The sequence below is a fragment of the Alligator mississippiensis genome, chromosome 6 (genome assembly GCF_030867095.1).
Source record: "Alligator mississippiensis isolate rAllMis1 chromosome 6, rAllMis1, whole genome shotgun sequence".
Lineage (NCBI taxonomy): Eukaryota > Metazoa > Chordata > Crocodylia > Alligatoridae > Alligator > Alligator mississippiensis.
In genome coordinates, this window is record NC_081829.1 from 3055781 (window position 1) to 3082444 (window position 26664).

General features: G+C 46.0%; 2 protein-coding genes across 4 annotated transcripts; both read right to left on the bottom strand.

Annotated features, from left to right (window-relative positions):
- Positions 1-538: 538 nt before the first annotated feature.
- HMGN2 (high mobility group nucleosomal binding domain 2) lies at positions 539-4407 on the bottom strand. The gene is made up of 6 exons (XM_059729511.1): positions 4220-4407; positions 3686-3730; positions 3429-3458; positions 3082-3132; positions 2577-2672; positions 539-1442 (listed from the first exon to the last, which is right to left on the bottom strand). The coding sequence occupies exons 1-6, from the start codon at positions 4232-4234 to the stop codon at positions 1407-1409; spliced, it is 273 nt and encodes a 90-aa protein (XP_059585494.1). The 5' UTR covers positions 4235-4407; the 3' UTR covers positions 539-1406.
- A 2226-nt stretch (positions 4408-6633) lies between these two features.
- DHDDS (dehydrodolichyl diphosphate synthase subunit) lies at positions 6634-24635 on the bottom strand. 3 transcript variants are annotated; one of them, XM_014610522.3, is made up of 9 exons: positions 24560-24635; positions 22497-22650; positions 21024-21140; positions 20192-20334; positions 19094-19210; positions 18698-18799; positions 16609-16723; positions 14779-14886; positions 6634-8528 (listed from the first exon to the last, which is right to left on the bottom strand). In XM_014610522.3, exons 2-9 carry the CDS (start codon positions 22557-22559, stop codon positions 8286-8288), a joined length of 1008 nt encoding a protein of 335 aa, XP_014466008.1. In that variant the 5' UTR covers positions 22560-22650; positions 24560-24635; the 3' UTR covers positions 6634-8285. The 3 variants fall into 3 exon arrangements, with proteins under 3 accessions (XP_014466008.1, XP_006270267.1, XP_014466007.1); XM_006270205.4 differs by lacking the exon at positions 24560-24635 and adding an exon at positions 24301-24497; XM_014610521.3 differs by lacking the exon at positions 24560-24635 and adding an exon at positions 23068-23191.
- Positions 24636-26664: the final 2029 nt, after the last annotated feature.

Below are 26664 nucleotides of genomic sequence, written 5' to 3' on the forward strand. Positions count from 1 at the left end.
GATACTTCTGAACTCAACATGCCTGCTTTATGTTCACCACTAATACTGATGAACCATGAAAATTTAGCTTCTTTTTTTAAGTTAAAACATTTTGTTCTTCCTATTGTAAACTGATTTATAGATTTTAGTATTTTTTGCATAATCCAAGTTAAAAATTAAAGTTAAGACTTTGATATTGTTATCTTAGTTAGCACTAACTTGTTTAGACAATAGGCACAACAATGCAGCATGAAGCAAACTGCGACTAAAAGAAACCTGCGCTACAACTACCTGCTTCACATAACCCTGAAACGCAACCTGAAGTTGATACGACTTGAAGAAACCTGTCTGTATTTGAACGCAAAAAGGTGATTAAATCCATTTTCTGTGAATGTAGACTTGCTCATGCATTTACATAAAAGATATATTCAGAACAAATATCATCGTGCACTTTGTTAATGATTGTGCAAATACACACATACACACAGCAGGTACATCGTTTAGGCATACTGCCACATCAAATGTAGTACAGAAGCAATGAAAATAGGAATACATTGAGAACAGTCCAAGCCAAACCGTATCCAGCTTTATTAAAGGTACTTTTCATAAACAATCATGGTAATTCAGGCAGGACATGGGCTACAATCTGCAACATTTTACAACAACTTTCAAACTCCCCTCCTCCATGGACTACCAAAACGTAAGAGTTACTATAAAACCAATGAAAAATCTTCATTTCATATTTGAACAGGGAAAGTTTAGAGTGAGGGTGGACACTTTCACATTTAGCATGTTGTTTAACAACTGTTCACGAGCCTACCCTGACTTTTAGAAGAAAACAAAATTAGAACCGCAGAATCCTTAATCTGAAGATCCACAATATAAAAAGAGAAAGCCTAACTCTCCCTTTGGAGTTATGACCTCCCAATTTTGACACCGGAATTCTAGATTGCCCAACAATGATAATGCATTAGATTTTAGGATGAAACCCAAACATGCCCCTTTTGCCACAGTTAGGAGTGATAAGCTCTAGGCAAAGAAAGGGAATGAGAAAACGGCATTACAAACTGCAGTTTTAAAGCTGGCAGCAGGCATGTCAGGAGTTTCAGTGTTCACTCTAATACATTTCACAAACCGAAACAGATGGGCAACATCAGGGAATCCTTCCTCCTCGTGTCCAGGAAGAGCCCCTCTCCAAAAAACAAGGGGTCTTTTTTTCCTTTTTAAAAACAGGTTCTGAGAAATGGACTAAGTGACATTTGCTCCCACTGCCCCCCCAAAACACAACAACAAAGCGTTCTGTGTGCTAACAACATAGCTTAAAAAAAAGTAAAACAAAATTCTGCATTGTTATAAAACTTGATAAAAAATAGTATTTCAAACTGTACAGTCACCAGAAGTACACAGTTATCAAAAATTCACACAATTCACTTGGCATCACCAGCACCTTCAGCTTTCTGTGCCTGAAAGAAAAAAGGAGAAGCTGTTAATAATACACAGACTTCCACTCATTTCACATGATTCTGGAAGGAAGACATTCTAGTGTCCAAAAGTTAAGGAGATTTTAAAGCTGTGCTTTCCTGCAGCAATGTCAAAATAATGATGTACTGTACTTGCTTACGTACCACACACACCTCTCCCCCAAAAATTAGCATTTCAAAATGAGGGTACATGTCTTAAGCAGGGAAGCTGGTTTTCTATTCAGAATAGAAGCATGGAGACATTGTAAGATGGCTGCTCATTTTCCCCCTTCTCCTCTCTAGCAGCTGCATGGTGGGAGGGGCAGATGGAGGGGGGGCAGGGCACTGGCAACTTAATAGCACATTATAATCAACATGATTCCTACTACGGGCTCTTCACTCCACAAGTGCTAACCACCCTCTCCTTTTCAATCAACTTCATGTTCCACTACTAGATTGTTTCTTGGCAGTTTGGCTCTTTATTGGCTACTCTGGGGGTCTCCATGTCACATCCTTGCAGATTGCTTAGCTTTTTCAAAACCTTAGATCTGTCCGCAGAATCCATTCTTCAGCAGCTGTTAGGTTCAGCTTTTGGCTGAGCAGCTAAGAGCTGCTCACAATTCAACTGTGAAAGGGTTAAAACTGTAACCTTTTCCTGAGCAGGAGAGAGGGCGACCAACTTGAGGTTAGGCTGTGTCCCTGCTTTATGCAACTTACAACTCTGGAAAAATCCTTTCTTCATCCTGCCTTTCCCAAAACAAAAAAGTATGTGCCTTAATTGGGGGGGAAGGGAGTGGCATAGATCTAAAAATATGGCACTTGGAAGTGAGATGCACATGTAAAGGGTAGCCTTAGAAGCAAGATTGAAAATTACCATAAGACTAATACCACTTGTTTTTAAATGAAGCCACATATAGCATCAGTAACAATTCAATACAGTAAATAAGAAAACTTCAAAAACTAATTGCACCAATTGCCAAGATGAGACTAGGGACAGAGCCCAGAGTGAACTCTCAAGCTATTTATTTAGTAAATGGCCTAAATTAATCAAGTAACATGTTTTTTTTAAAATGTAGAACAGGCCTACACAAGCATTTCCTATTAGAAGAACTAAAATTCTTAGACCTGTGTTTATACCTGGTCTGTTTTGGCATCTCCATTTTCTGCAGGGTTGTTTCCCTCCTTGCCAGCATCAGCTTTCCCCTTCTTCCCCTTGGGTACCTTCTCACCCTTCTGAGAAATGGTGGGACAATATTAGCACTGCTAGAATTATAAGCATCGTTAACGTACAGCTGTACAGTTACAAGCGGTCCATTAATGGACACAAGGAGGTAATAAAACCCTGGAAAACAGAGCTGAGTAGCATCACCAGTGTAATACACGCACACATTTAGTTTTTAATCAAAGACCGCGTTTATTACAGCCTTAACAGGTTTTCCTCGAAGCATTGGATCAGATCTTACAAAAGTTTGACAGCAAAACTTAAATCTACCAGACAGGAATGTCGCCACGCCACGGTTTAACGAGCCACTGCTTGGAAGCTCAAAAATCACTTGTTACTCCTGGACCAGGCCTCAAAATGAAAGAGATCACAAAAATCCGGAGCGTACCTACAGGCTGCGTTTTCACGGTGCTAATTTACCTTTGGAGCTGCCTTTTTAGGTTTAGCCTCTGGCTTCGGAGGAGCAGGTTTCTAGAAGTGAGGAACAGCAAACAAGTCGGGTTGCTTTTTTAAAAAGATAAAACTAACAGACAGAAGATGTTGTTCCTCTGCGTTTCCCCAGCACACCTCGCTTTCCCACAGTCCAAATAACTTTGGGGAAGCACCCGAGCGCCCCGCGCTGACCACCACACCCCGGGCACGTTTCCCCAAGCTGCCCGGCACCGGCATTGCCTCCCCACGCGGGCGGACGAGGCGCAGCGCAGCCCGCCGCTATTTCCACGCAAAAACTTTCTGTGCAACTTGCACGCCGAGAACGAGATACTCACAGCGGATAACCTCGCCGATCTCCTCTGTGGCTGTAAAAAGAGAGAAAAAACAAAACAAAACAAAATACACACACAAAAAAACACCACACAAACGAGTTAAAATTGTGGAAAAGAGCCATTTATTGGTTAAAGAGAAAACTGACCCAAAACAAGCTCCCCCCCCCCCCCCCCACAACCGACGAGCGCGTCTTGCGGCCTCCCGCGGCAGCGCATCTTTCAAAGTGGCGCCCGAGCGACCCCCCCGAACTCCTCCTCACCTCATCCTTCACTTTGGCCTTATCGCCCTTGCTCTCTCCTTCAGCCTGGGGAGGAGAAAGTCAGCCCTTAGACCCACCTGCGCCGCCCGCATCTGGGACGCGAGGGGAAGGGGGGCAACAGCCGCCATTGTGAAGGGGGGGCGGTTTTGGCGGCAACTCGCCCCCCCGCGCCCCCTCAGCAGGGGCCTCCACTTCCCGCCCTTTTCCCCCTGGCGCGCGCGCGCCTCCCGCCAAAACCAACCGGCTGCAGCCAGCCCCGGCCCCGCCCCTCCCCCCGCGCGCGCCACAGGGTAACGGTCGCTAGGCGCCGCCCCGCCCCCCCCCGCGACCGTTGGGGCCTCCTGCCGGAGGGACGCGCCCCTCCCCCATCCCGCCCCGCGGCCTGAGGTACGAAAATAAATAAAAATACATAGATAAATAAATAAAAAATGAAGATTTTTGCTCCCCCCCCCCCCGCTCCTTCTCTACCCCTCCCCCCCGCTGCCGTCTCCTCACACTCCGCCTCAAGGCCGCGGAGAGGCCGAGGCCGCGTACCTTTCTCTTGGGCATGGCGGCGGCGGTGACGGCGGCGGGCGGGCGGGCGAGCGAGCTCGGTGCGGGCCGGACGGCGGTGCAGGAGGACGGGTGGGCACGCGGCTCGGGCTGCCGACCCCACTGCTTTGAATCGGGTGTTTATAAAGTTTTATATAGAGCCGGACGCGGCCCAACCGGTTCCAGCCGGATCCCCACCGCCCCGCCTGCCCATTGGCCCGCGCGGGTCACGTGGGGCGGGGCCCAGCCGCGAGGGGCGGGGGAGGCGGGCAGGGAGGGGGAGACGGAGGGGAGGGAGGTGCGCGCGCAGCCCCCTCCTGCCCCTTCCCCTTCCCTCCTTGCAAGCAGCTGGGTGCAAGCAGGACCCTAGGGGTGGGGGTGCGGGCATCCACCTCCCTGCCCCCCCCCCCCCCGAGGGCGCCGTGCACGAGGTTTGGGAACGAGGATGGAGCCCTGCCTGCTCCCCTGCATGGCCCCAATGCACCCCCCCCCCGGGGTTGTGGGGGCAGCCTGGCAGGAGCGCGATGGCGCTGCAGAGGAGCCCCCCCCCCCCCAAGCTCGGCAGGGGCAGGGGCCCGGGGGGGGGGGGCGGAGCTGTTCTTTCAGCACCAGCCTCCGGGAGCAACGAGTGAGCAGGGGGGCTGCAGAGCAGCACCCAGGCCAAGCAGAGATGCTGTGGCTCTGTCCCAGGGGGCCAGCGCTGGGCAGGGGAGCAGGGCAGCATGCTCCCCCCCTTTCAAAAAAAAAAGAGCCCCCCCCCAAACCAAACACTGCCTGCTTAGCCGTTTTAGGAGGAATCTCTCAGCCAGTGAAGTGGCCCCGTGGCTGACACCGACATCCCTGTGAAAGGCCCAAACACCACGGACGTACTTGTACCACGAGAGAAAATGTACCGGGGTACCAGACGTGGGTCGGATGCTTCTTAGGGAAACTTGAAAACAAGCATCACACATAGATAGACCTGTCTGTGTACAGTAAGAGAGAGAATACATACACACACACACGCGCACGTGTTTTATACCATCATATGTACACAGTGGTGTGCATGTACACACACACACACGTATTTACTATCACACAGTTTTATACCATATGTACACAATGGTGTACATCTACATACACACACACACACACGTGTGTACGTACACACGTGCGCACACAACATTCTTGTTTTATACCACATATATAGTACTAGATTATACACACACACACACACACACACACACACACACACACACAATAAAAAAAAAAGAATTTTATCTATCTATAGCTATATATAGATACAGGCATAAAAAGTGACAACTTCCACCAACTTTTCATTTCACCATGCACTCTTTAAGGACGGTATTCACTACTTACATAAGCGGCAGCAGTGGAAAGTGATTTCTTTACATAGATACAGGTAGGATACACACACACACACACACACACACACACACACGAGAACACACACATGCACACAACTGAAAAAAGAAATTTATGTTTTCAAGCTAAAGTGAGGGAGGTCACTGTCTAGTGTTTAAAACCCAGAGAAGATGGGTGGAAAAAATAGATAAACTATTAAACTAGATAGGTTGTTTTTAATAGTTTATCTAAATGGTAAGGTTTGAGAGCCGAAGACTATTATTGATTCTAAACGACGTGTAAAGTCTGCCGCCTTCCACGCTGAGAAAGAGACAGCGTCACTGAGGCGGGTTTGCTACACTTGTGTGTCCAGGTTTTAGGTACACAGATTCATTCCTCTGAGTCTTAGCAGAATGTTCTCCTCGAGACAACTAGGGGTGTACAAAGCTTTACAGGTCACAGCAGGGCTTCTCAACTACACAACACACCATTCCAGTCACGTGTATCCATCATTTGTCTTCATGGTTTCTATATCACTGTGAAGTTAGGTAAGTTGCACTCTTGCAAAAGACTTGCAACTTCATTTTCTAACCTTCATTGGAAAGGCACTTTCTAAAAGACAATACTTACAGTCTTTGCCTGCAGTCTCTTCCCATTTCCAGTCTCTTCCTTATCTTAAGAAGCCATATGTCTACTGTTCATGACTGTCCAGCTTTCCACTATAAACCTGAAAATATAATTTATTTGGCCAAAAGATATATTATTACATAGAACACACTCATTCCCTTTCTTCCTCTCTCTCCTCCCCACCCACCCCAACTCCTGAAAGATACAGTGGAGTCGGGCTTCCGTAAATACAGTGCTAGGACTCTAGATGCCCCAAAAGAGAGTCCAGAAGAATCCACCTTCCTGAGACTCAGAACCATTTCCACAGAAGAATTCTTAAAACAAAGGGGGAAAAAACCAAACATACCACAAATGAAATCCAGTTAGATATGGGCATAAGAAGTGACAACTTCCACCACCTTTTCATTTCACCATGCATTCTTTAAGGACAGCATTCACTACTTACGTAAGTGGCGGCACCGGAAAGCAATTTATTCATACATGGTCTTGGGATACCCACAAATTACTCAGATTAAAAAATAAATAAATCAGCTAATCCTTTCCATTTAACAGGAATAAAGTGGGGAGTTGCACACAGGTTAAGGAACGGCATTTGTTAAATCTTGATGTCATCTTCATTAAGCCGCAGAGAAGAGCTCCATATATTTTAAATGTTGGGCTTATTTAAAAAATGTTTGGTATGAAAATGCTTTATTCATGGTTTGACAACTTAATTATCCTTTTCACAATCATATTCAAAGTGCTGAGTTTGCAGCACTTAAGACTCTTAAAATCTGCATTTTCTAGTTTTCATCTGGAGGTAAAAAGGAACACTTTAAAAAACAGCAAGAGCTGGTGAATTTGAGTGTGCCTCAGAAAAATTGTGGAGACATTTTCAAGTTGATTTTGTCCGTAGAAAAGCACAGAAATTAGAGATGGAAAAAAAACAGGAGGTAAACTCATGCATCTCCCTGCCGGAGGAGACTGGAAAACAGGTAATATAGTATCAAACAGAGTCTAGCCCTTATCAAACTACTTCTCAGCCACCTAAAATCTCTCTGCTGAAATTTAGTACATCGCCTCTAAACTGAGGTGGTTTCAGGGACTGCTCTCTTGAACCAAAAGCATCGTGACCTGAGGCTGTGTTTGCTCTCAGGAGCTGAATGGAAATATTTTTAAATGATTTAGTGTATGATAAGCATCTCTCTGGCTTTAGAGACGTTCTCTCTGCAACAATTTTCTTTTGTTACAGATCAGATTCTTTCCCAGTCTCGCCCTCCCTTACCCCTGACCCTTATCCCAATCTCCTCCAAAACATTGTGCCCAAGATGAACCCTTGCTTGCTTAGGCACTGCTGAGAGCATGGTGGAACAAGAATGTGAATCGAGGTGCTGCTTATTTTCCTCTTTGCAATACAGTTGTGGCAACCTACATTTGCTACAGCTTTTCAGAAACTGGTAGTGAGTATACCAAGAACTGGCAAAAAGGCAAGGAGGGGAAATAAAGGGAAAAAAAAAATTACAAGGAACTGGCTTGTGGATGATCTTTCCCATAACTTGGCATGTTCCTCTTCTATGTTGTAAATTATGTTCTCTACCCAGAATAGGAATAGCACATCTCATTTAAAGAGCTGTTCATCTATATTGTTACTAACTAGATGGACGTTTCACAGAAAGATCTGCCATTGCAAAGTGACATTAGGAGCTGACACAAAGGCCCAGGGCAGGTTTCACAAAAAAAGCCAAAAAACTGCTCTACCTCAGCCAATTCACGAGGGGGGCTAACAGAGTTGGAAATTAGGTCTAGTCATCTCATCACAAAAATGTCCACAGCTGCAAAGTGCTAGGCAGCAGAAACAATATAGCCTGGCATGTATTCCTTTCTCCTCTTTAGTGGCAGGGAGGGAAGACATCTAGACATGCTACCTTCCTCAGTGGCACCCACAGAGCAAGAACACTTCACAGTACTCTGCTTCCTGCGCTTCAGGGAGTGCCACTGGGGTTGTAAAATATTGAAACAGTCCTACATGACCATGGTGGAACCACATCCTCTGGGTGGCGAGTGGGTTACTGCTAACCTTGTTGCCATTCCCTCTCACAAGGTCTGCCCAACATGTAGATCATGCAGACACTGTCACTGTACACAGTCTTTTAAGGACGTCCATTTTTTTGTGCTCTAGAGCCTCCAGAAAGCCCTGGATCCTCTCTTCCCGCAGGGCAGTGTGTTTCTGCAAGAGGATTCGTCGGCGCCGAGGATCTCCACGGGATGCAGCTCCTTCCTGTTGCAGCTCCTTTGTCACATAAGCCTGGTCCCTTTCCAGCTGCTGCCGTGTCTTTTCCTCCATGTACAAGTCTCTGGCTTTCTAAAGTGAAAAGCAGCAGTGTTAACATTTTACTGGTCCTTTAGGTCATCCCTATTCTCGTGATGCCCAGACATACAGCACAGGTTGCAGCAGAAATAAGCCTCTGCTTACTTAGCCATCAATCTGTAGATTAAATTACAAATAAGCCATGTGTGAATCTCCTGTACTTTTATGCAGAATCTTGACTGGCAGGTGAACGTGCTGGGAAATCTTTGCAGAACCCCTCGCTAAGACACAGGTCTGATGATAGTATTGACTAGCAGTTAAATTCAAAAAAGCTCTGACCAACAGTGGTAGAAACTCAGGTGCCTAAGCCACAGGCTTAAAACAGAGATTGCAAGCTACAAAAAGTATGTGCAAGTGATTCTTATCTGAGCCATCTCAGAATTGTTGTGACCTGTTCACACAGTAGGGCAGAGGTGGTGTTATTAAGATTCAGAGCAATGATTTAAAGGGAATTCTGTCACCAAATGGCCGGCTGCCTGTGCCAGTTTGCTTCACCAGAAACTAAAAACATCTGTTTAAGGCTCAGCTTGATGGGCTATGGAAAAGTACCTTCTAGTAGCACACTTAACTATTAAGAATAGAAATGTTCCAGTAGAATAGTAATTTTGTGCTGCAGCAAGGAACCCATTTGGAAGTCTGCAGTCCTGATGCCTTTGAACACTCGAAAACTGTGCTGATGGAGATGGAGGGTTTATAATGGTCTCTTCGACATTATCCACAAAAAGCAAGCGTATTTTTAGGAACGCATTTTTAACTGTTGCAGCTGAGATGCTAACCTGTCCAACACGAGCCTGCTACCCTTTTAAAACAAGCATCAAGACAGAAACAAGAACCCTAAGTGTGAACTTCCCCCCAAGTTACTGCAATGAGTCTGAATATATTCAAAATGCCAGGCCTGTTAACTCTCTCACTGCTGGCGGTGTGAGCGGAAGTGATCCTGTTGAGAGGAGGCTCCCCAGGCTGAATGCTGTGGGCTTGAAATATACAGACAACCACATTTCAGCACAGGATTCCTCTCCCTGGACAGGATGCTACAGTCTTTACCATGAACAACCTGGTATTTCACTCTAAGTGACTTACTGACCACAAGCTTTCTAATTAATTCCAATGCAATCTTCAGAGCTTGCTATAAAGTCAATCAGGTTCTAGTTGCCTTGGCACTGCACCCCTCAGCTAGGTGCTAACTATGAGCTTTTCTTTTGAAGTGTAAGCCCCCCATATGGCTTTAAACTAAGATCACAGGGGGATGAGGAAACATTAACTGGAGCCTACCTGGGGACCAATATACAGGAAAGCTCCATCAACAATGAAACCAAGCAAGCGGCTCTTACGGGAGTTGAGAAAACAGCTCCCCTTCAATGCAACAAGTGGCCAGTGACCTCAGTAGAAGGACTTAGGTGCCTGTACCCCAACGCCAGAAGCATGGGGAACAAGCAGAAGGCATTAGTCCTTCTGCTTTCCACTGGGCACTATGATCTAGTAGGGATCACAGAGACCTGGTGGGACTCCTCTCATGACTGGAGCATAGCCATAAAGGGCTAGGTCCTTCATAGAAGGGATCGGGTAGGGAAGACAGGTGGGGGTGCTGCCCTCTATGTGAAGGAGCAGTACACTTCCCTACAGGCTGATGTTGGCCCCAAAAAAGAATAGCTTGAAACCCTCTGGGTCAAGCTCTGGGGGAGGCGCGGCAAGAGAGACCCGACTGTAGGTGTAGACTACAGGCTGCCTAACCAAGAGGAGGAACTTGATCTAGCGTTCGCCCACGAACTAATGGAGGCCGCGCGTGCAGAGGACATGATCATCACCTTACCCAGACATCTCCTGGGAGGAGTGCTCGGCCAGCTCGGATCGATCACGATTCTTCCTAACCAGCACCAAAGAGTGTTTTTTGACTCAGGAGGTGCTCAGGCCAACTACAGGCAATGCAGTTCTTGACCTGGTCCTGTCTAAAAGGGGATGACCTGGTGACCAACTTAAACAGAGGGCAGCCTAGGCGATAGAAACCATGAAATCATTATGTTCACGGTCTGCCGCAAGACTCACGAAACAGATACCAAGCTCGAAGTCTTAGACTTCAAAAATGCAAATCTGAATGAGCTCAGGTCACTAGTAGAGATTGCCCTGAGAGACCAAGAAGCACAAGTAAAGGGAACACGAGAAGAATGGTCATTCCTTATGGATATAATCCATAAGGCTCAGAGAAAAGCCATTCCCTTACGGAGAAAAAGCAGCAGAAGGGTCAAAACCCCTCTTGGCTAAGCAGGGAAGTTGCAGCCCTCCTACAGAAAAAGGAAGAGACGTACAAACAATGGAAGCTGGGACAGGCTCTAAGGAAGACTACTTGACAATGGCCCGCACCTGTAGAAAACAGATTAGGCAAGCTAAGGCAGAAACCAAACTAAAACTAGCTGCAAGAATCAAGGACAACAAAAGTCCTTCTTTAGCTACACAGGGAGTAAAAGGAAAACTAATGGAAGTGTGGGGCCATTGCTCAATACCTCAAGATACCTGGTCGCTACCACTCAGGAAAAGACAGAACTCCTAAATTACTACTTTGCCTTGGTCTTTCACAAGACCAAGGGGAACAGCATGTCAGGTGGGGCACAGAATGAGCAGGGCGGGATTGACACTGTTCCCACCACTGCCACAGAACTGGTGTATGATCAATTAAAGAACTTAGACATATAAATCAGCAGGACCGGATTAACTCCACCCAAGAGTGCTGCAAGAGTTGGCCAAAGTAATTGCAGAGCTCCTGGCAAAGGTCTTTAAAAAGTCATGGGCCTCTGGAGAAATCTCAGAGGACTGGAAAAGGGCCAATGTTGTGCCTATCTTCAAGAAGGGGAAGTATGAAGAACCAGGAAACTACAGGCCAATTAGCTTCACTTCTATTCTAGGGAAAATCCTAGAAACATTCAAAGAGGCTATATGTGACAAACTTGCAGAAGGCATGATACTGAACAACAGCCAGCATGGCTTCGCTGCAGGTGTAGACTACAGGCAGGTCTTGTCTGACCAACCTCATTTTTTCTATGGTCAGGTGACTTGTCACCTGGATGAGAGAAAAGCAGCTGACATCATATATCTCAACTTCCAGAAAGCCTTTGACCTGGTATCCCACAAGGTACTAACTCAGAAAACTGATAGATAATTGGGTTCAACTGTGGGATCAAGTGGGTGTGAAACTGGTTGCAGGGTAGGACACAAGAAAGTCCAAATGATGTCCAAATGGTGTTGTCCTGGTGAGATGTGGGCAGCGGTGTACCCCAGAGGTTGGTACTTGGTCCAGTGCCGTTCAATATCTTCATCAACAACCTGGATGAGGGGGTGAAAAGCCCACTGGCCAAGTTCGTGGATGACACCCAGATATGGGGTTGTGCGGACACACCTGCAGATAGGCTGCAGATACAAGCAGACTTAGACAGGCTGGCACGTTGGGCAGAACAGAACCAGATGAGGCTCAACGTAGAGAAATGCAAAGTGCTGCATCTGGGAAGGAAGACCCCAGCAAACCTACAGGCTGGGCACGCTAACCTGCCCAGCACTACAAACGAAAGGGATCTGGGAGTAACAACAGACCCCAGCATGAGTATGAGCTGGCAGTGCGATGCAGTAGCCGCTAGGGCCAATAAATCTCTGGCATGCATCAATCGATGCATCTCCGGTCAATCCAAAGAAGTGATTCTCCCACTTTACTCAACATTGGTGCGGCTGCAGCTGGAGTAGTGTGTTCAGTTCCGCGTGCCACACTTTAACAAGAACGTGCTAAAGCTCGAGAGGGTCCAGAGAAGGGCCACCCACATGATCAGGGACTTGCATGGCAAGCCATACGAGGAGAGGCTGAGGGATCTCGGACTCTTCAGCCTAAAGAAAAGAAGGCTGAGAGGGGACCTGATTGCAGCTTACAACTATATCAGAAGTGTATATCAGGGGCTTGGTGAACCACTGTTCACCAGGGCGCCCTGGGGGAAAACTAGAAACAATGGCCACAAACTCCTGGAAAACAGTGTCAGGATGAACATTAGGAAAAACTTCTTTACAACTAGGGTGTCCAGACTATAGAACAAGCTCCCCCCAGTGGTGGTGCAATCATCTACCCTAGAGGTCTTCAAGAGAAGACTGGACAGACAGCTGGCTGGGGTCGTCTGACCCCAGATGTCTTTCCTGCTCATGCCGGGGGCTGGACCCAATGATCCTTTGGGGTCCCTTCCAGCCCTATGATTATACGATTCATAGTGCAATGAATGGGGTATTCTACAGCCTCATGCTTCACCATCTAGGATTAGACCGCCCCAGGCTCTACAAGGCTGGAAGGGCAAATGACAAAAATAAAGCAGCTGGGTCCTAGCAGAGGCAGAGGGGCAAAGATGAGAGAAAAGAAGAATACATCTAAAGAAAAAGTGCCCTGAACATACATCCCCCTTCTGCTAGCTGTAAAATCTTCAATTTCACCAGCTCTTCCACGCTTCCACAGTCTCCAGTTATAGCCCTCTAAAATGCAGAAACCTTCTTCCCAAAGTAGAGTTCTGACTAGACCCTAATATATAACTCCTGCCTTGCGGGTTAAGGCAAGCCACCAAACATTATTACATCCCCACTGGCAAGCCTCCATCTCCACAAAGCATCTGGACACTTTCTGTGGTAAGGGACTCCAAGAATTCAACTCCTTCCTAAGATTAGCAGTTCCTTTATAATGATGTGTTCCTGTGCCTGACTCGTCTGCACACCCAGCAGTATGTGCAGCCCCAGATGCCTTGTGTAGAGAAAGCTGGCCTTGAAAACTGAATTAGTTTTACATAACTGTACAGGACACTAACCCAAGATTAAGAGCAGCTGTTAAATAACCTTGGTTATTAAGGCAATAGTAAAGACAATGGAAATTAGAACAAGTGACAGTGCTGTCAACTGAGGAAGGTGGAGTTCTTGCAAAGCTTGATGCAGATGCAGTAGTTGATTTTAACTAGAGATTTTTTCCTGACAAGGACAATATTGGTTAACAACACATAAGAACACAAATCAAGTAACTCCAAGGAGAAATCCACACAGGCTTTGGATAAAATCTAACACTCTTCAGCAAAAACTCCCCTGCTGATTTCCAATTGCTGCACAATACCTTAGTCTTAATATGCCCAGGTCTAACAAATTAAGGTGTTAACTACTAGCTTCAAACTGCAGGCAGTTTCACTGTTTTACTAATTCATACTTGACAGCTATTAAAACTGAAAGAAATCCCCCTCCCCCCCACACCTGAAGGCAGGAAGACAACTAGTTGACATGGATCCACTTACAATATTTTTTAGTATTCCAAGTAACTGAGAAGGGCCTGGATAAAAATGCTCCAAGAAAACTGGAAATATATATGATTAAAACCATGATGACAGGGTTAATTACAAGCAAGTGACATTTTAGCTAGACTAAGAAACATTGTAATCAAATACTGTTATACCACCAACTCAGGGATTAGGACATTTTGTTTTAGTTACTTACGCATTTTCCATCACCAAATCGTATCTCAACTCAAATTCTATCGATGCATTACAGAGACTTTTCACTTTCTAATTATTATGGAAGAAGCTGGAACAGTCATGTGCTATCCAAAATCCCAAAGTCGAGGAACACTTCTGTTAACAATTCCGTTGCTGATCTTTTTACCAAACTGCATTTGAAGGTTGTGCTTCAGACTGAACATGCTAATGACCTGAATGGGGCAGTTCCTCAGCTCTCCAGACTGTAATTTTTGTCAGACAACTAGAACTGAATTGAGCCAAACCATCATGGCTTCAACTTTGAATGTATCTACATATGCGTTTTAACGCACATTAAAGCATCACTAAAAAAAAAGTGTTCTTTAGTTAAAGTGCATTAAGACAGACCAATGCGCATTTTCCTAGTACTCACAATGGAGGTACTGGATTGAATGCACATTAACTAAAGCGCATTAATGCACGTGTAGATGCGCTCAGTTGCCATGATGTTGGCTAGGCACGGTTTTGCAAAACGTTCTGCCAAAACTGACGGGTCCACCAAAGGGTTACTGGCATGGAGTATTACTATGACACTTCCAGCATGACCCATCATTGAAACAAGATCTTCCAGCTAGATGCAACACTGGTTTATGCAAACAATTATAAAGTATGGCTGGGAACATTAGAGTAAGCCATGCTCACCTGGCTTCTAGCATGTTACTGGGCAGCTGTATAGACAACATATGTTGCTCTAGACTTTTTCTCTCTAGTGCACTTACCTTTAAGGCACTGTAGTTCATTTGGAACTGAAGGATAGCCTCAAACAAGCTCCAGAAGGTATATTCTGGCCACAATACCGGCTGAAATGCCAGGCATGAATGGGTTGCCTGCAGAAAGCAAGATTACCAAAAATTTAATAACCTAAGGAAGAAAGACACACCGAGATGTGGCTCTGCAATCATAGTCTAGGCTGGACCTGCCCAAGCAGGGGCTTACTGGACCCTAGTTCAATTCAAACCAAAATAGCCAGGGAAATCAGAGTCAATACAATTCTGTTTCCAGTTTTGAGATTTCAAGAATTCTCCATCGCTAATAAGATACACAGGAAGGGTTAGACTCAATGTTATCTAGTTTGTCTCTGGACTATTCTAAGAGAACAGCTATACAGGAAAACCTGTAGCAGCACCAGACTCCTGAAGCCTGCATTTGGAAAATATGACGGACTCTACACGAGGGTCATTTTTCACAAGACGATTTGTGATATTCCTAGCTATCCACTCATCATTTATTCTGTATATTGAATATGAGAGTCCCAATACAGTGGCAGTATAATGGACCTGGGAACCAGGAGCTCAGGTTAAACCTTGGTTTTGTCATCAACTCTAATGTTGTTTAACCTCTCTGCCATGTTTTCTGCAAAATATGGATGAGGCTTATTTCTCCAGATCACCCTAATGGCCATAAATTCTTTGAAGGTTTTAACCTCTATGTCAAATCCTAAGCATTTAAATATTTCCTTTTGTTGCACCGACACAAACATGTTTTAAAAGACACTTCCTTCTGACACTGCACAATAAGCTTCGCCAGCATCAGGATAACTGCTGCTTTGGGGCTGTCTAGCTGTACAGGAGATGCTGATAATAATACACACAAGCCCTCAGCCCAACTTGGTAGCTTCTCCAGAATGTCTGGTCCATTTCTTGGCCATTTCCCCCATTCTCCAACATAAGCAGAAGATTGAACTAATTCCTTGTACTACTGCAGACACATGGCAATTGTATGCAGAGAAGTACCTGTCAGAAATATATTTCTGGGCAGTAACTAGAACTTTGGAAAGGGAAAGGAGAGTAATCCAGTAGCAAGTCACAATTTATTAGAGAAGAGCTACAAACCTGTTTGCACAGCTGACAACAGGGACTTTTAATGTTTACAAACTATAAATGATCTGGACCGAAGGAAAACACAACAAATGTAAGTGAAAGCAGTTTGATTCCAACATCCCTTTGCACTGTTTGCAGCCCACACTTTATAGTACTGCCCTAGTATATTAGTAAGTAGAAAAATATGAAATTGGACTTCATCAGATTAAACCTCATGAGACTTACTGCGTATGATTTAGTTTCATAAAAAGTGAATAATGTCCCTTTAAAGTTTTCCTCCAAAACATTCCTAGCTGATAGATGTCACATGTGAACCCTGGATGTTTGGGAAGGAATGCTGTTGACTGATTAAATACCAGGATCTAACTCATTAAAACAAATCAAAACAAAAACAAAACCTTTGATGACATAAATGAGAGAATATGAGCAAGGGAAGAAAAAAAGTGCGAACTGGCTGCTTCATCAGATTGAGAAGCAGACTGTGTTTGTTTTCTCCTAGTTTAATGCTTTCGGAACAATAATTTGCACACTTGGACACAATTTTGGGAAAGAAAGGTAGGAAATCTGGAAAGACCACAAGAGTAAGGACCACAGGAGCCACAGCCCATCCAACATATTACCAAGATGTGCCAAGTTCCAAGGATATTCTGAAGGGGGCCCCAAGGCTCAGAAGAACTTCATTGTGCCTGAAAATATTCTACACTTGCATAAGACAAAGCTATTACCTACCTGCCAGAGCAAGAAGTCACTAAGCCGGATTTCTCCAGAGGTTCGAATCAGGAGGTCTGGGTCAGGGGAGTTGCTCGTGTAGAGACACTTATCAAGCAATGACTCTGAGACATCGCTAAAACAGACAAACATTCCATTAATCACAAGTTGATGGGATGACATCACGCGATCAGCTGCAAAAGCCTATGCTGTTCTGGCCCTAAAAACCTCTCCTATGTGCTCTATAAAATAGTCCAGAATTGTGTCAACAAGCATTATACATCTCCACTTATAGCACACACTTTGAAACTCCCTTCTCCACCCTGGATGGAGCCATCTCCACAGTACGTTTGTGGTTTGACTTCATAGCTAGCTACAGAGAAGCCTGTTGCAAATGCAGACTGGAAGCCATAAACACAAATGCAATTCAGACATGGCACTCTGGTTTATTTCCTACTCGGGCCTCTAAGCCAAACTCATTATCATGGCACTTGGGGCCAGCAAAAGGCATATCATCATAGGGACATTTGGTTGCTGGTGAACCTCTGGAACTAGTGAATGGTATGTGCGCCATCCTCACAACCAATGGAAGTAAAAAAAAAAAGCGACAGTTCTGGATAAGATGTGCAAAGAATTATCCCTTATTGTACCACTTTAGTCTGGTCGGTCAGCTACATACCAAATCAACCCACTGTGGGCCTACCGTCACTTTGAAAAGGCACTTACAGATGTATTTGGTTAAAGAGTAACAACTAGTGTTTTATGGAGCCATATATACCAATAAAATAGCGGACTGCTTTAGCGTTCCTGGCTGGGTATACTTTTAGCTTGGCCAAGCAGAGTAAAACCTCAGACGTTACAAATTTAAAACAGGTTTCAGTTACTTGAGGGCACCCACATGGCAAAACTGTCTCCTTCACAACTTTACTTGTCATTTAATGGTTTGATTTTCAAGTCATTGTCCCCCCAAAAAGGCTCAGGACAGCTTACAGTAGAAACCAGTCATAAAAACTAGCTAAAATAAATAACACAATTCCTTAGACAATACCCTGGACTTAACCCCCAGCTGCTAAAGGCCTGCCCACATGCTAATACTGCTTCTGAAAGATGTCCAGGCTCCGGCCCTGGTGGTCCTCAAGGGGAAAGGTGCTCCAAAGCTAAGGAGCAATGGCTGAGAACAACTTCCCATGTGTTTTTGCTAAGAAAACTTGAAAAACAGATGGAATTCTGAAGTGATGAGGTCCCAGCAACCCATCCTTGTCAAAAGGTGGGTTCCTACATTCTGCACCAGCTGCAGCTTCTAGATGGTCATTGAGGGCAGCTCTGGAGCACACTGCAGTAATCTAACCTTGAGGTTAGGAAAGCATGGATACTGGTGGCCAGATCCAAATCTGAAATAAAGGGTCACAGTCTTCCCACCAGATGGGGTTGGTGAAAGGTGCTTCTAACCACTGCTACCACCCGAGAATCCAGGTGACGCAAAGGATCCACAAGCACCCTACAGCTGCAGACCCGAGTGACAGGGGGAGGATGCACCCCATGAATGATAGGTGGCACATCTACAGGCTAGGGAAGCCTCTGAAAGAAATTAGGGTCTGTAGTATTAACAGCATGGATTGAAAAGGGCAGGGGGAGAAAAAAAATGTCTGTCTCAATGTTAAGAAAATGTTTTAATACAATTTGGGTTGTGTTTTTATAAAGTACACTGCTGGGTAGCCAGTGTATGACCAGCCAGTTCTCTGCACAACTCTTGCGGGTGCTCCACGGACTAGTTTTAGAATCACATTCAGCATGTTTTAAATTGCAGGTCGTGCCCCGCCCAACTTTGTGTTTAGCTCTGGTGGAGGGACAGGAGTGACTACTGTTTAACAGATCTTGCTTCTATGTTCTTTGATACCAAGCGTAGAATGTTTCACCTTGAAGTCTTTTGCTTAAAAGCAGTTGTGCTTCCCCACTTTTATTCATACCACTGTTTAAATGAGGAAAAATATTGCAAATTTTAAAGCAAGAACTCTTATACCATCCTGCTCACAAGAGATTGCACAGGAATGCCAGAAGCTACGAGGAGAAAGTGGGAAGACCAAGCCCATTAGGAAAGCACATGAGTCACCTGGGCTCCAGTAGTCCTTGTTCCACACCCCAGGCCATCTCTCTCACTGCATTGCTGATCTCATGTCTTGATGTGTATGCAAAGCAGACATTCACAAAACACCTGAAAAAGCAAAAATAAGAACCATGAAGGAAACTTATTTTATACCACTGTTCTAATGATGACAGAAACTACTCCAATTTTAAAGCAACAACTCTTACACTGCCACGCCCATGCATTGCAGGTAGCAGAGAGAAAGCAACAGAGAAAAGAAACTGTCATGGATGATTGTGTACTCCTAGGATGTACAGAAAAAGCAGAAAGGAACAGTGTGCTGTGTCCAGGGAAATCTCAGCTGCCAAGGGTGGATACAGTATTTTAGCAACTCTGGACTGCTTATGGTTGTTTGCTACTCACTTGTTGTAGTTCTTGGTTGCCAACACAGCCTTGGCCATCAATGCCTGAAGATCCAGTGGCAGAAGCGGCAGGTCCCCAATGACTCGGATGCACACACCGTGCTTCTTCAAGCTGTCCCTAAGCACAAGGAGAACAGCAGGGGTCTTAATGGGAGGCAGGCTGAAACCCTACTGCCTTCAAATTACACCTGAAACTTGTAACATCTATTAAGAGGAAGAATGTCATGATGTCACAGGCCAAATTAACATCAGGCATACTTTGGGCTTTGCTGCCACTTGCTGCTGCTTATAGATGGCCAGATTGTGATCGTTTCTAGTGCTCCAGGCACCTCTGAAATGAAATTAAAAAGCACTACCAATTTGACAAACAGAAGCGATTCGGTAAGTGTCCAAAGAGAACCTAGAAAAGGATCTTAGCTGAAGGACAAGGCATTTTCATCTAGCTCTGAAACCCAGCATATGACATTAAAAAAAAACGAACAAAGCAGCCACGATTGAGAGTCCCCCACCATTTTACTAATTAAGAAAAAAAATTATGAGCGTGGAGAATAGAACTGGCAGTGGCTAGCTACATAGCAGCCTAGTTAGTCTCCAGCCTGAAAAGAAATTAATGTCAATGAAGACAAGTCAAATGCAGATGGGAAACAAATGTGACCACAGATGTTTTGAATGGAAAAACCACTATCCCTGGAGTGTTCCAGCCTGAGCTTGAGTGAGGAATGACAACACTGGCTAGAATTCAATGCAAAGCAGATCTTCAGAATACCTTAGACCTAACCAACCCCTGTTATTTCAGTCTTTCTCCTGCTTCCCCTATGCACCAGATCCCGAGTGATGGCATTTCCATCCCAGTTACTCCAATCCTGTCTGTACAGTTCTGGCAAACTGTTTGGGCTACAAAAGCTAGAGCTTTCACTTTTCTAGCCCACGATACATAAGGGAAAGTAAGTTGTCACACACCAGACAACTGAAATGCTCCACAGTTGTGGTTATATTTACAGCTGCTTTTACTGACTTAACGCCACAATCCTTTAGCATCTTTCATGGCTATTGCCCAGTATTTTTTTTATACCCTCTTACAGGCTTGAGAGGATCTTACCGTTCTTCCAGCAGGCGAATGAATTTTTGTCTTGCCAGTTCCATCAGTCCATCTACCTCTTCCTTGGTACGTTTAAAGTTCTCAATGCTAAACGCATAGACGGTGACCTCCCGGATACCCAGATGCCAGCACCATCGCAGTGTCTGCAAGAGGAAAGAGGAATTACCCAAAGCACCAGGGACACCACAGAACCGCACCTCCTTACACACATTAATGTCACTGTGGGTCATCACCATGCTAAGAATAAGTGGAAACAAGGAGTTAAAGATGTCCATCCAAAAAAGGATTCCAGATTCAACCAAATCATCTTCGGAATATGGGCAAGTTCCTCGCCTCAATAAGGTCTTCTGGTAATGAGTCCCACAGTCTGATTCTGCAACATCATGTTTCAACACATGACTGGAAGCGTTTACTCTCCCTAAACCACAAACCTCAATCTCAGAACAGACCTAGCTCTCATTCAGCCTGGGAAAGCTCTGCTTCTAGAGTAAAGGAGATAGTACATAATATTTTGCATTTCATTACAGCTTTTAGTTGCTTTACAGACAACAGAAGCCTTATGATCAGCAAGGCAGGTGTTATTTCTGTTTTAGAGATGAGTAACTAGGAGATTAAGTGACTTTTCCAAAGCCACAGGGCAAAGAGCTGTAGACCTGAGAAGGGAACACAAGAGCCCCAAGGTCTGTGTGCAAGACCCTACTCCAGCTAAGGGGATAATCTCCACCATCCTGCTGACGCCCTTGGAGAGAATACACTGATGAAAACTCTATCCCAGCTTTCAATATCCAAACTTCTCTGACCCAGAAGCTGCCGCGCAGAACGTTCTCCTCACCTCTGCTAGTTTGTCGAAGCCATGCGAATGCCCCTGCTGCCTCTGCACGTGGCACTTCTGAGCATAACGGCGATTGCCATCCATGATGAAGGCAATATGCCTGGGCATTGGACCCGCCTAGATGGCAAGGAGAAAGACCAGACAGACCAGAAAGCTAACAACCAATTTCTTAGCTTAAACTAGTTTACTTAAACTACCTGTTCCTGGCAGGGTCAGCCCTTTGCAGGCAAGTGCATTAGGCAGATTCCACCCTGAAGTGTGTACGTTTGTGGCAGAAAGATGGAGGATGGAAAGCGCAGCAGGCAGGAAAGGTAACAAGAGAAAGTCAGAAGGGCAGAGATATAAGTGTATATATAAAATCTTCATTAAATTAGTTTAGGTTCCATATAAAACACTACAGCAGTTGCACTCAGTGTTAGCAGCTAAGAGGGTTGTTGGATGTAGCTGTGTTGGTCTAAGGACATAGGCAGGCAAGGTTCTTTGGGCAGATGTGATCTCTTTTATTAGACTAACTAAATAGCTGGCAAAAAGTTCTTTGCAAGCTTTTGGGCACAAATACTCTTCTTCAGGCATTAGGAGAATCTGCTAAGAGCCAACTCTGGCTTTTCCTTACCCTGTTACCTGACAGACAACCAAATGTATTTAGGATATAAAGCAACACTATAATTACTATGTCTTTGCAAAAAGAAACTGTTAAAAGTTCTGTGCTTCTGACACAATAAGCATTTCTATTTCAGAGTTTACAAGAAGCTACATAGACCCAACACATTTAAACAGAAATATATAAGAACTTTCCTTAAGGTTGGTATTTTCTCTATTTAATTTCACCAGGCGTGGCAACTCTTTCTGGGGTACAGAGAGGACAGCATAGGTTTCAAAACTAACTTAACACCCCTCCCCCCCCAAAACCAACAACATACAGCACAGACTTTTCCTGGCATTCTTATGATATTTTGTTTTAGAATAAGGTGACATTTCAGAATTATATTCAGATTGGCCTCTTTGTTTCCATTCCTTCTTCAGTTCTTTCCTAAACGACTAAATAGGAGTGTTTTCTAACATTTGAAAAACTAGTTTTATGTAATCAAAAGATGCATGTCTAGATCCAGTGATGTCAGCTGCTAAATGCCTGCGATATGAGAATAAAGAAGTGATGTGATAATAAAGGAGCAGAGGATAACAAGAGACTCTCAAATTCCACTATGTGTTGATCAGAAACAGCTGCAAAACATTGGAAGTCTGGAGTCCCAGCTTGCCGTTAGCATGCATCACCTACTACCCTGCTTACTCTGCAAGACCCAAGCTGAGAGAGTTTTCCATCCCTGAAACCTACATTCAGTGTCGGTGTTAACATGTATTCTTGTACACAACATTTTTACACAACAGCAATCAGTGTTTGTTCTGTTCTCTAGCGCTGAGAAGCCAGCCTGAGATTCTTGGTTACCATAAACAGTGCTAAGATTTGCCCCTTACCTTTATGATATTGGCAAAAAACCTTTCTACAAGGATCAGCTCTCCTTCCCTGATCCACGACATGGTCTTAGGGACAGATTTTTCCTTTGAGATGGAAATGAGAAGAGTGGCAAAGCGTACAGAAGATTCTGTCTGAACCTGAAGCAGCAGTCACCTTGTGAAAATAAGCTTTAGTTAGCCAGATAAGAGATTTTACACGTAATAACTACAAGTAGAAAAAGACCAGGCAACCCATTTACCCCTAAAGGTGTTCTAGTGACCAAGAAAGGTCCAAGAAGCCTGTCCCACCAAAAAATCCCAAAAAAACAAAAATCAAGTACTCCAAGAAGTAAATTTAAGAAAATACTAATAGCAAGCTTAACAATAAGATACAGAAGTTACATACATGACCAAACAGGGGATATACAACATATGAAACTACAGGTTAAAAATAATAATCAAACGCTCATAACCTAAAAAAATAACAAACAGCCATTATATCTTAAAAAAAAAATGTCTTAAATGTTCCAAACCCTAAAATCTTAAAAGCCTCTAACAGGTGGCCAGCCTGGGAGGGAAAAGAACTTCTTACCTAGGTTTCAAAGGCTAAGTTTCAAACAACCACCGACTTCAGTTCACCTACAGGCCCGCAATTCAGTAAGAACCAGAGTTCAAGGTTGAAAAGCAAGAACTCTGAGGTGGATTTGGGTTTTTGTACTCCATTACCTGGCTCAACTCCATAAGCTTAGCAAATAAGGACAGCAAATACAGACATGTTTTTCATAGAGTATTTCATAATAATGGACTCTGCTTCGTGTGGGTATAGGGCGTACTCTGGTTGCTGTCTGGTAGAAATGCCTAGTTTCTAATCACCTATTAATGCTGTGCATGTCTTCAACACGATCCTATTAGCATAAAAAAAATAAAAAAATCACTACATGAACTCTAAGAGACTCTGAGCCAATTTCTCCTAACCTTTCTTTTGCCTTCTGAACTCTTTTTAGCTACATTTTTTGCTTTCTCATCTCTGCTGCTTCTTCTCAAGTCGGTGCAAACTAATGCATAATGTGTGAGCGACGAGCAGCTGTGGGTCTACTACATACAGTCCACAAACTAGAGGGGATGGAAAGCTTAGGAGTGTGCTACAGGGTTCTCAAGATACCATTTATCAGGCCAAGTCTGGTATTGGCTGGGAACGGCCAGAAAGTTGTAATCGCCGTATGTGATCGCCTGCACAGAACTAGCTGGCGGGTCTCAGTACAAAGCCCAGAGAATAGACGTTGGCAGCACAAAAGTTCCCACCTCGGTCTTCAGTAAAGGGCAACGGAGGAGGCAAGTACCGTCCAGCCCGAGACTGAACTCCCCTTTCACCTCCATTCGCAGCGGCCCATTCTGTGAAATGGGCTCAGCCGCTTTTGAGGCCTGCGCCATTTCCATTTTCTAGGAGGAGGGGACTCCAGTCTCCCGGGCGGTGAAGCCTTTGTGCCGCCAGCGCTAACTCGCACGGAACGAAGAGGGGCTCGGTGAATGCGGAGCCCGTTTATCGTGTACGCGGCACTTCGCTGAACCATGGGACAAGTCTCCGGCTTTCCCCCAAGCAGCGGTGGGGAACGTTTTACCTTCGGCCGGGGACGAGCAGAGCAGCCGGGAGACGCTTCTGGGGGGAGGACGTGCTCGATAGTGAGACGTGTCCGCTCCCTTGCTACCAGCCCCACGCCAGCTCTGTGCCCCGGCCGGGGCCAGGGTCACCTCCCTGCCCACCGGCTCCACTCCCCGATCCCCCGGCTCCGCTCTTCCCAGAGGCAGCAAATAAATCCCGACTGACCTCTGCTGCGCCGCGTAGGAAACTCGAACCCCGCCAGCCACGGGAGCAGCAAGCCCCGGCCCCTCTGCCAAGGAAACCTGCTGCCTGAGCCCATTTCACAGACAGGAAGACGGAGGCACAGCCCGGAGCCCGCCCGCCCGCCAGGCCCCGTCCCCCCCCCAGGGCAGATGGGCGGACAGACGATCCCGAGACCCGGGGAAGAGGGAGTGGGCGGGACTCCGGCCCGGCCCCGCCCAACCCGACCCGGCGCCGCCAGTACCTTCCGCTCCGCCACCGCCCGCGAGTCTCGCTGAGTGACGTGTCCTTCCGCATACGTCATCACCGCGCGCCACGGGAGGCAGGCGGCGCATGCGCGGTAGAGAGCCGGCGAGGGGGCGTGGCCTGGCCCCCCTACAGCCCGCTGGCGGGAAGCGGCCACGTGGTGGGGTGGGCTGTACGTGGGAGGGCCCTAGTGGCATCGGCTCCCTTTGGGTTCTGGGACTGCCCCTGCCCCCCTCTGGCAGCCGCAGCCTGGGCTGGGCAAACCTGCCAGGGGGTGTTTCTGTGTCAGCTTTGGCCCTGGCTCCTTTCTGTGCCCCCCCTAAATCCCCAGTCGCTGTTGGCAGCCCTCAGGCCAGGGGGTTGGCAGGTTAGCTAGCCCAGTTCTGCGATTTACATTTCTTAGAGGTGACGCTGATTATGAGATCACACACTGGAGGACCTGCAACTGGGGATACGGAGCTTGAATCCAGTGCGAGAAGGACCCTCAAGGGCAGGGGAGGTTGTGCACACTAGGGTACGGCCTTCTGGCCTCTGTCCCACGTTTTTCTGTGGGGAGGATACACGGCTGGGTGCAGTTGTCTGGGATTTTCTGTTGGAAGAAAGTCATAGCTGAGAAACATTTTCCAAACTCGGGATCCAGAGCGCTCAGTCGCTGGCAGGGGTCGAGGAGGGGTGGGCTCCTCCCCTGCTGAGCTGCGCCTACCAAGGCGCTTCCCTTGCACAGAGGGGCCCAGCAGGGGAGCGGCTCATCTGTAGCCAGAAGTTTCCCTGGCCCTGCTTCAAGGAGCACTGAGCCGAGCTTGCCTCCCTGCATGCTGGAGGCAGATGTGTTTTCATTCGGAGTCTGACAGAGGGAAGGACCTGATAACCTTGGGAGAGACGTCTCCCAGGCCTGAGCAGATTTGCTGACCTGACTTCTGAAAACAAGCAGTGATCTTGCTTTTTAAAACCTGCTTCCACCAAGTCCCTTCTCGATGTTTTCCACGCTGCTCAGGGGCTGGCAACGTGTGCAAGGGAAGCAGATCCTTCTGTGGTTAGACTGGCTGTAGTTAAGGCTACGTGTCAACACCATGTCCTTGCTCTTTTTTAATATAAGAACAACAAAATATGTATGCAAATTAGATTCCCTGCCACGTGAGTAGCTGTGAGGGGTGGTCTGAGACGACACACATCTAGAAAGGACCCAAATTGCTGTCAATTAAGAAAACTTGCTCAGTTTTAAGCAGACTACACTGAAAAAGACTTGACTCGGGTAAGTCACCAAAATCATGGCCCCGGTATGTATGGGTTTGGGCTCTAGGACTGCAGTAGACTCAATCCACACCTCAAAAGACACCTTCATGAAACGCCATTGACTTCAAAATGGATGCATTTGTTCCCAAGTGGTTATTAGAAAAGTAGGGATGTTCTGAGTACTGTTCAAAATGTCCTTTTATGGGCTATTCCCTTCCCAACTCCTAGCTTTCCTAGGCGTTTTAATTTGTAGGCCACGGTAGAGATCTCGTCTTTCACACCTTTCAGCCCAGGGTGCTTCACATAAGCATCTAAATAGGGCAGTGCCAAAATTAAGCCAGTTCTGGAATGGAGCGCGGGACCACATGGGCCTCTGGGGAAAACTTACATTCTTATCAGACCTGCCAGGCAGAGTGGACAGGCCCTTGATAGCTTTTAAATTCTAATGGGAAAGATCTTGGTGGGCTAGGCATCCTTCCGGGCAGGAGGAGAGTGAGGCCCTGACATACAGACTCCAGCGGACTCAGGGGTAGATGCTACAGAAGATGGAACCTGCATTAATAAATGAGGGTTTAAACGCGAGGATGGAGGAGGTGGATGATCTCACAGGAAGGGCACAGAATAGGATGCGGAAGACTTGGGCCTCGATCCTGGCTCAGACTGTGCATCTGGACAGGCCACTTAACCTACCATGTAGACCCTAATTCCTGTTTCGCAGGCAGGGAGCTCTCTTTTGCAAGGGCAGGGCCGGGAAAGATTACGGCACTCAGATACTGCAGCAGTGAGATCCAGAACAAACAGCGTGGGATCTTCTCCATAGAGCAGAACCAAGAACAACTGACTCCCTGCGACCTTTTGTGGCTTCAGGAA

What these genes read in the sequence shown, in the direction of transcription:
- HMGN2 (XM_059729511.1), bottom strand. An exon ending in AGGCCAAAGTGAAGGATGAG is followed by an intron (nt 3,459 to 3,685) that starts GTGAGGAGGAGT and finishes CTCTTTTTACAG; the next exon opens with CCACAGAGGAGATCGGCGAG. An exon ending in GAGATGCCAAAACAGACCAG is followed by an intron (nt 1,443 to 2,576) that starts GTATAAACACAG and finishes TTTTTCTTTCAG; the next exon opens with GCACAGAAAGCTGAAGGTGC.
- DHDDS (XM_014610522.3), bottom strand. Translation starts at nt 22,559, where the DNA reads ATGTCGTGGATCAGGGAAGGAGAGCTGATCCTTGTAGAAAGGTTTTTT. An exon ending in TTTTTGCCAATATCATAAAG is followed by an intron (nt 21,141 to 22,496) that starts GTAAGGGGCAAA and finishes CTTGCCATCTAG; the next exon opens with GCGGGTCCAATGCCCAGGCA. An exon ending in GCTTCGACAAACTAGCAGAG is followed by an intron (nt 20,335 to 21,023) that starts GTGAGGAGAACG and finishes TTCCTCTTGCAG; the next exon opens with ACACTGCGATGGTGCTGGCA.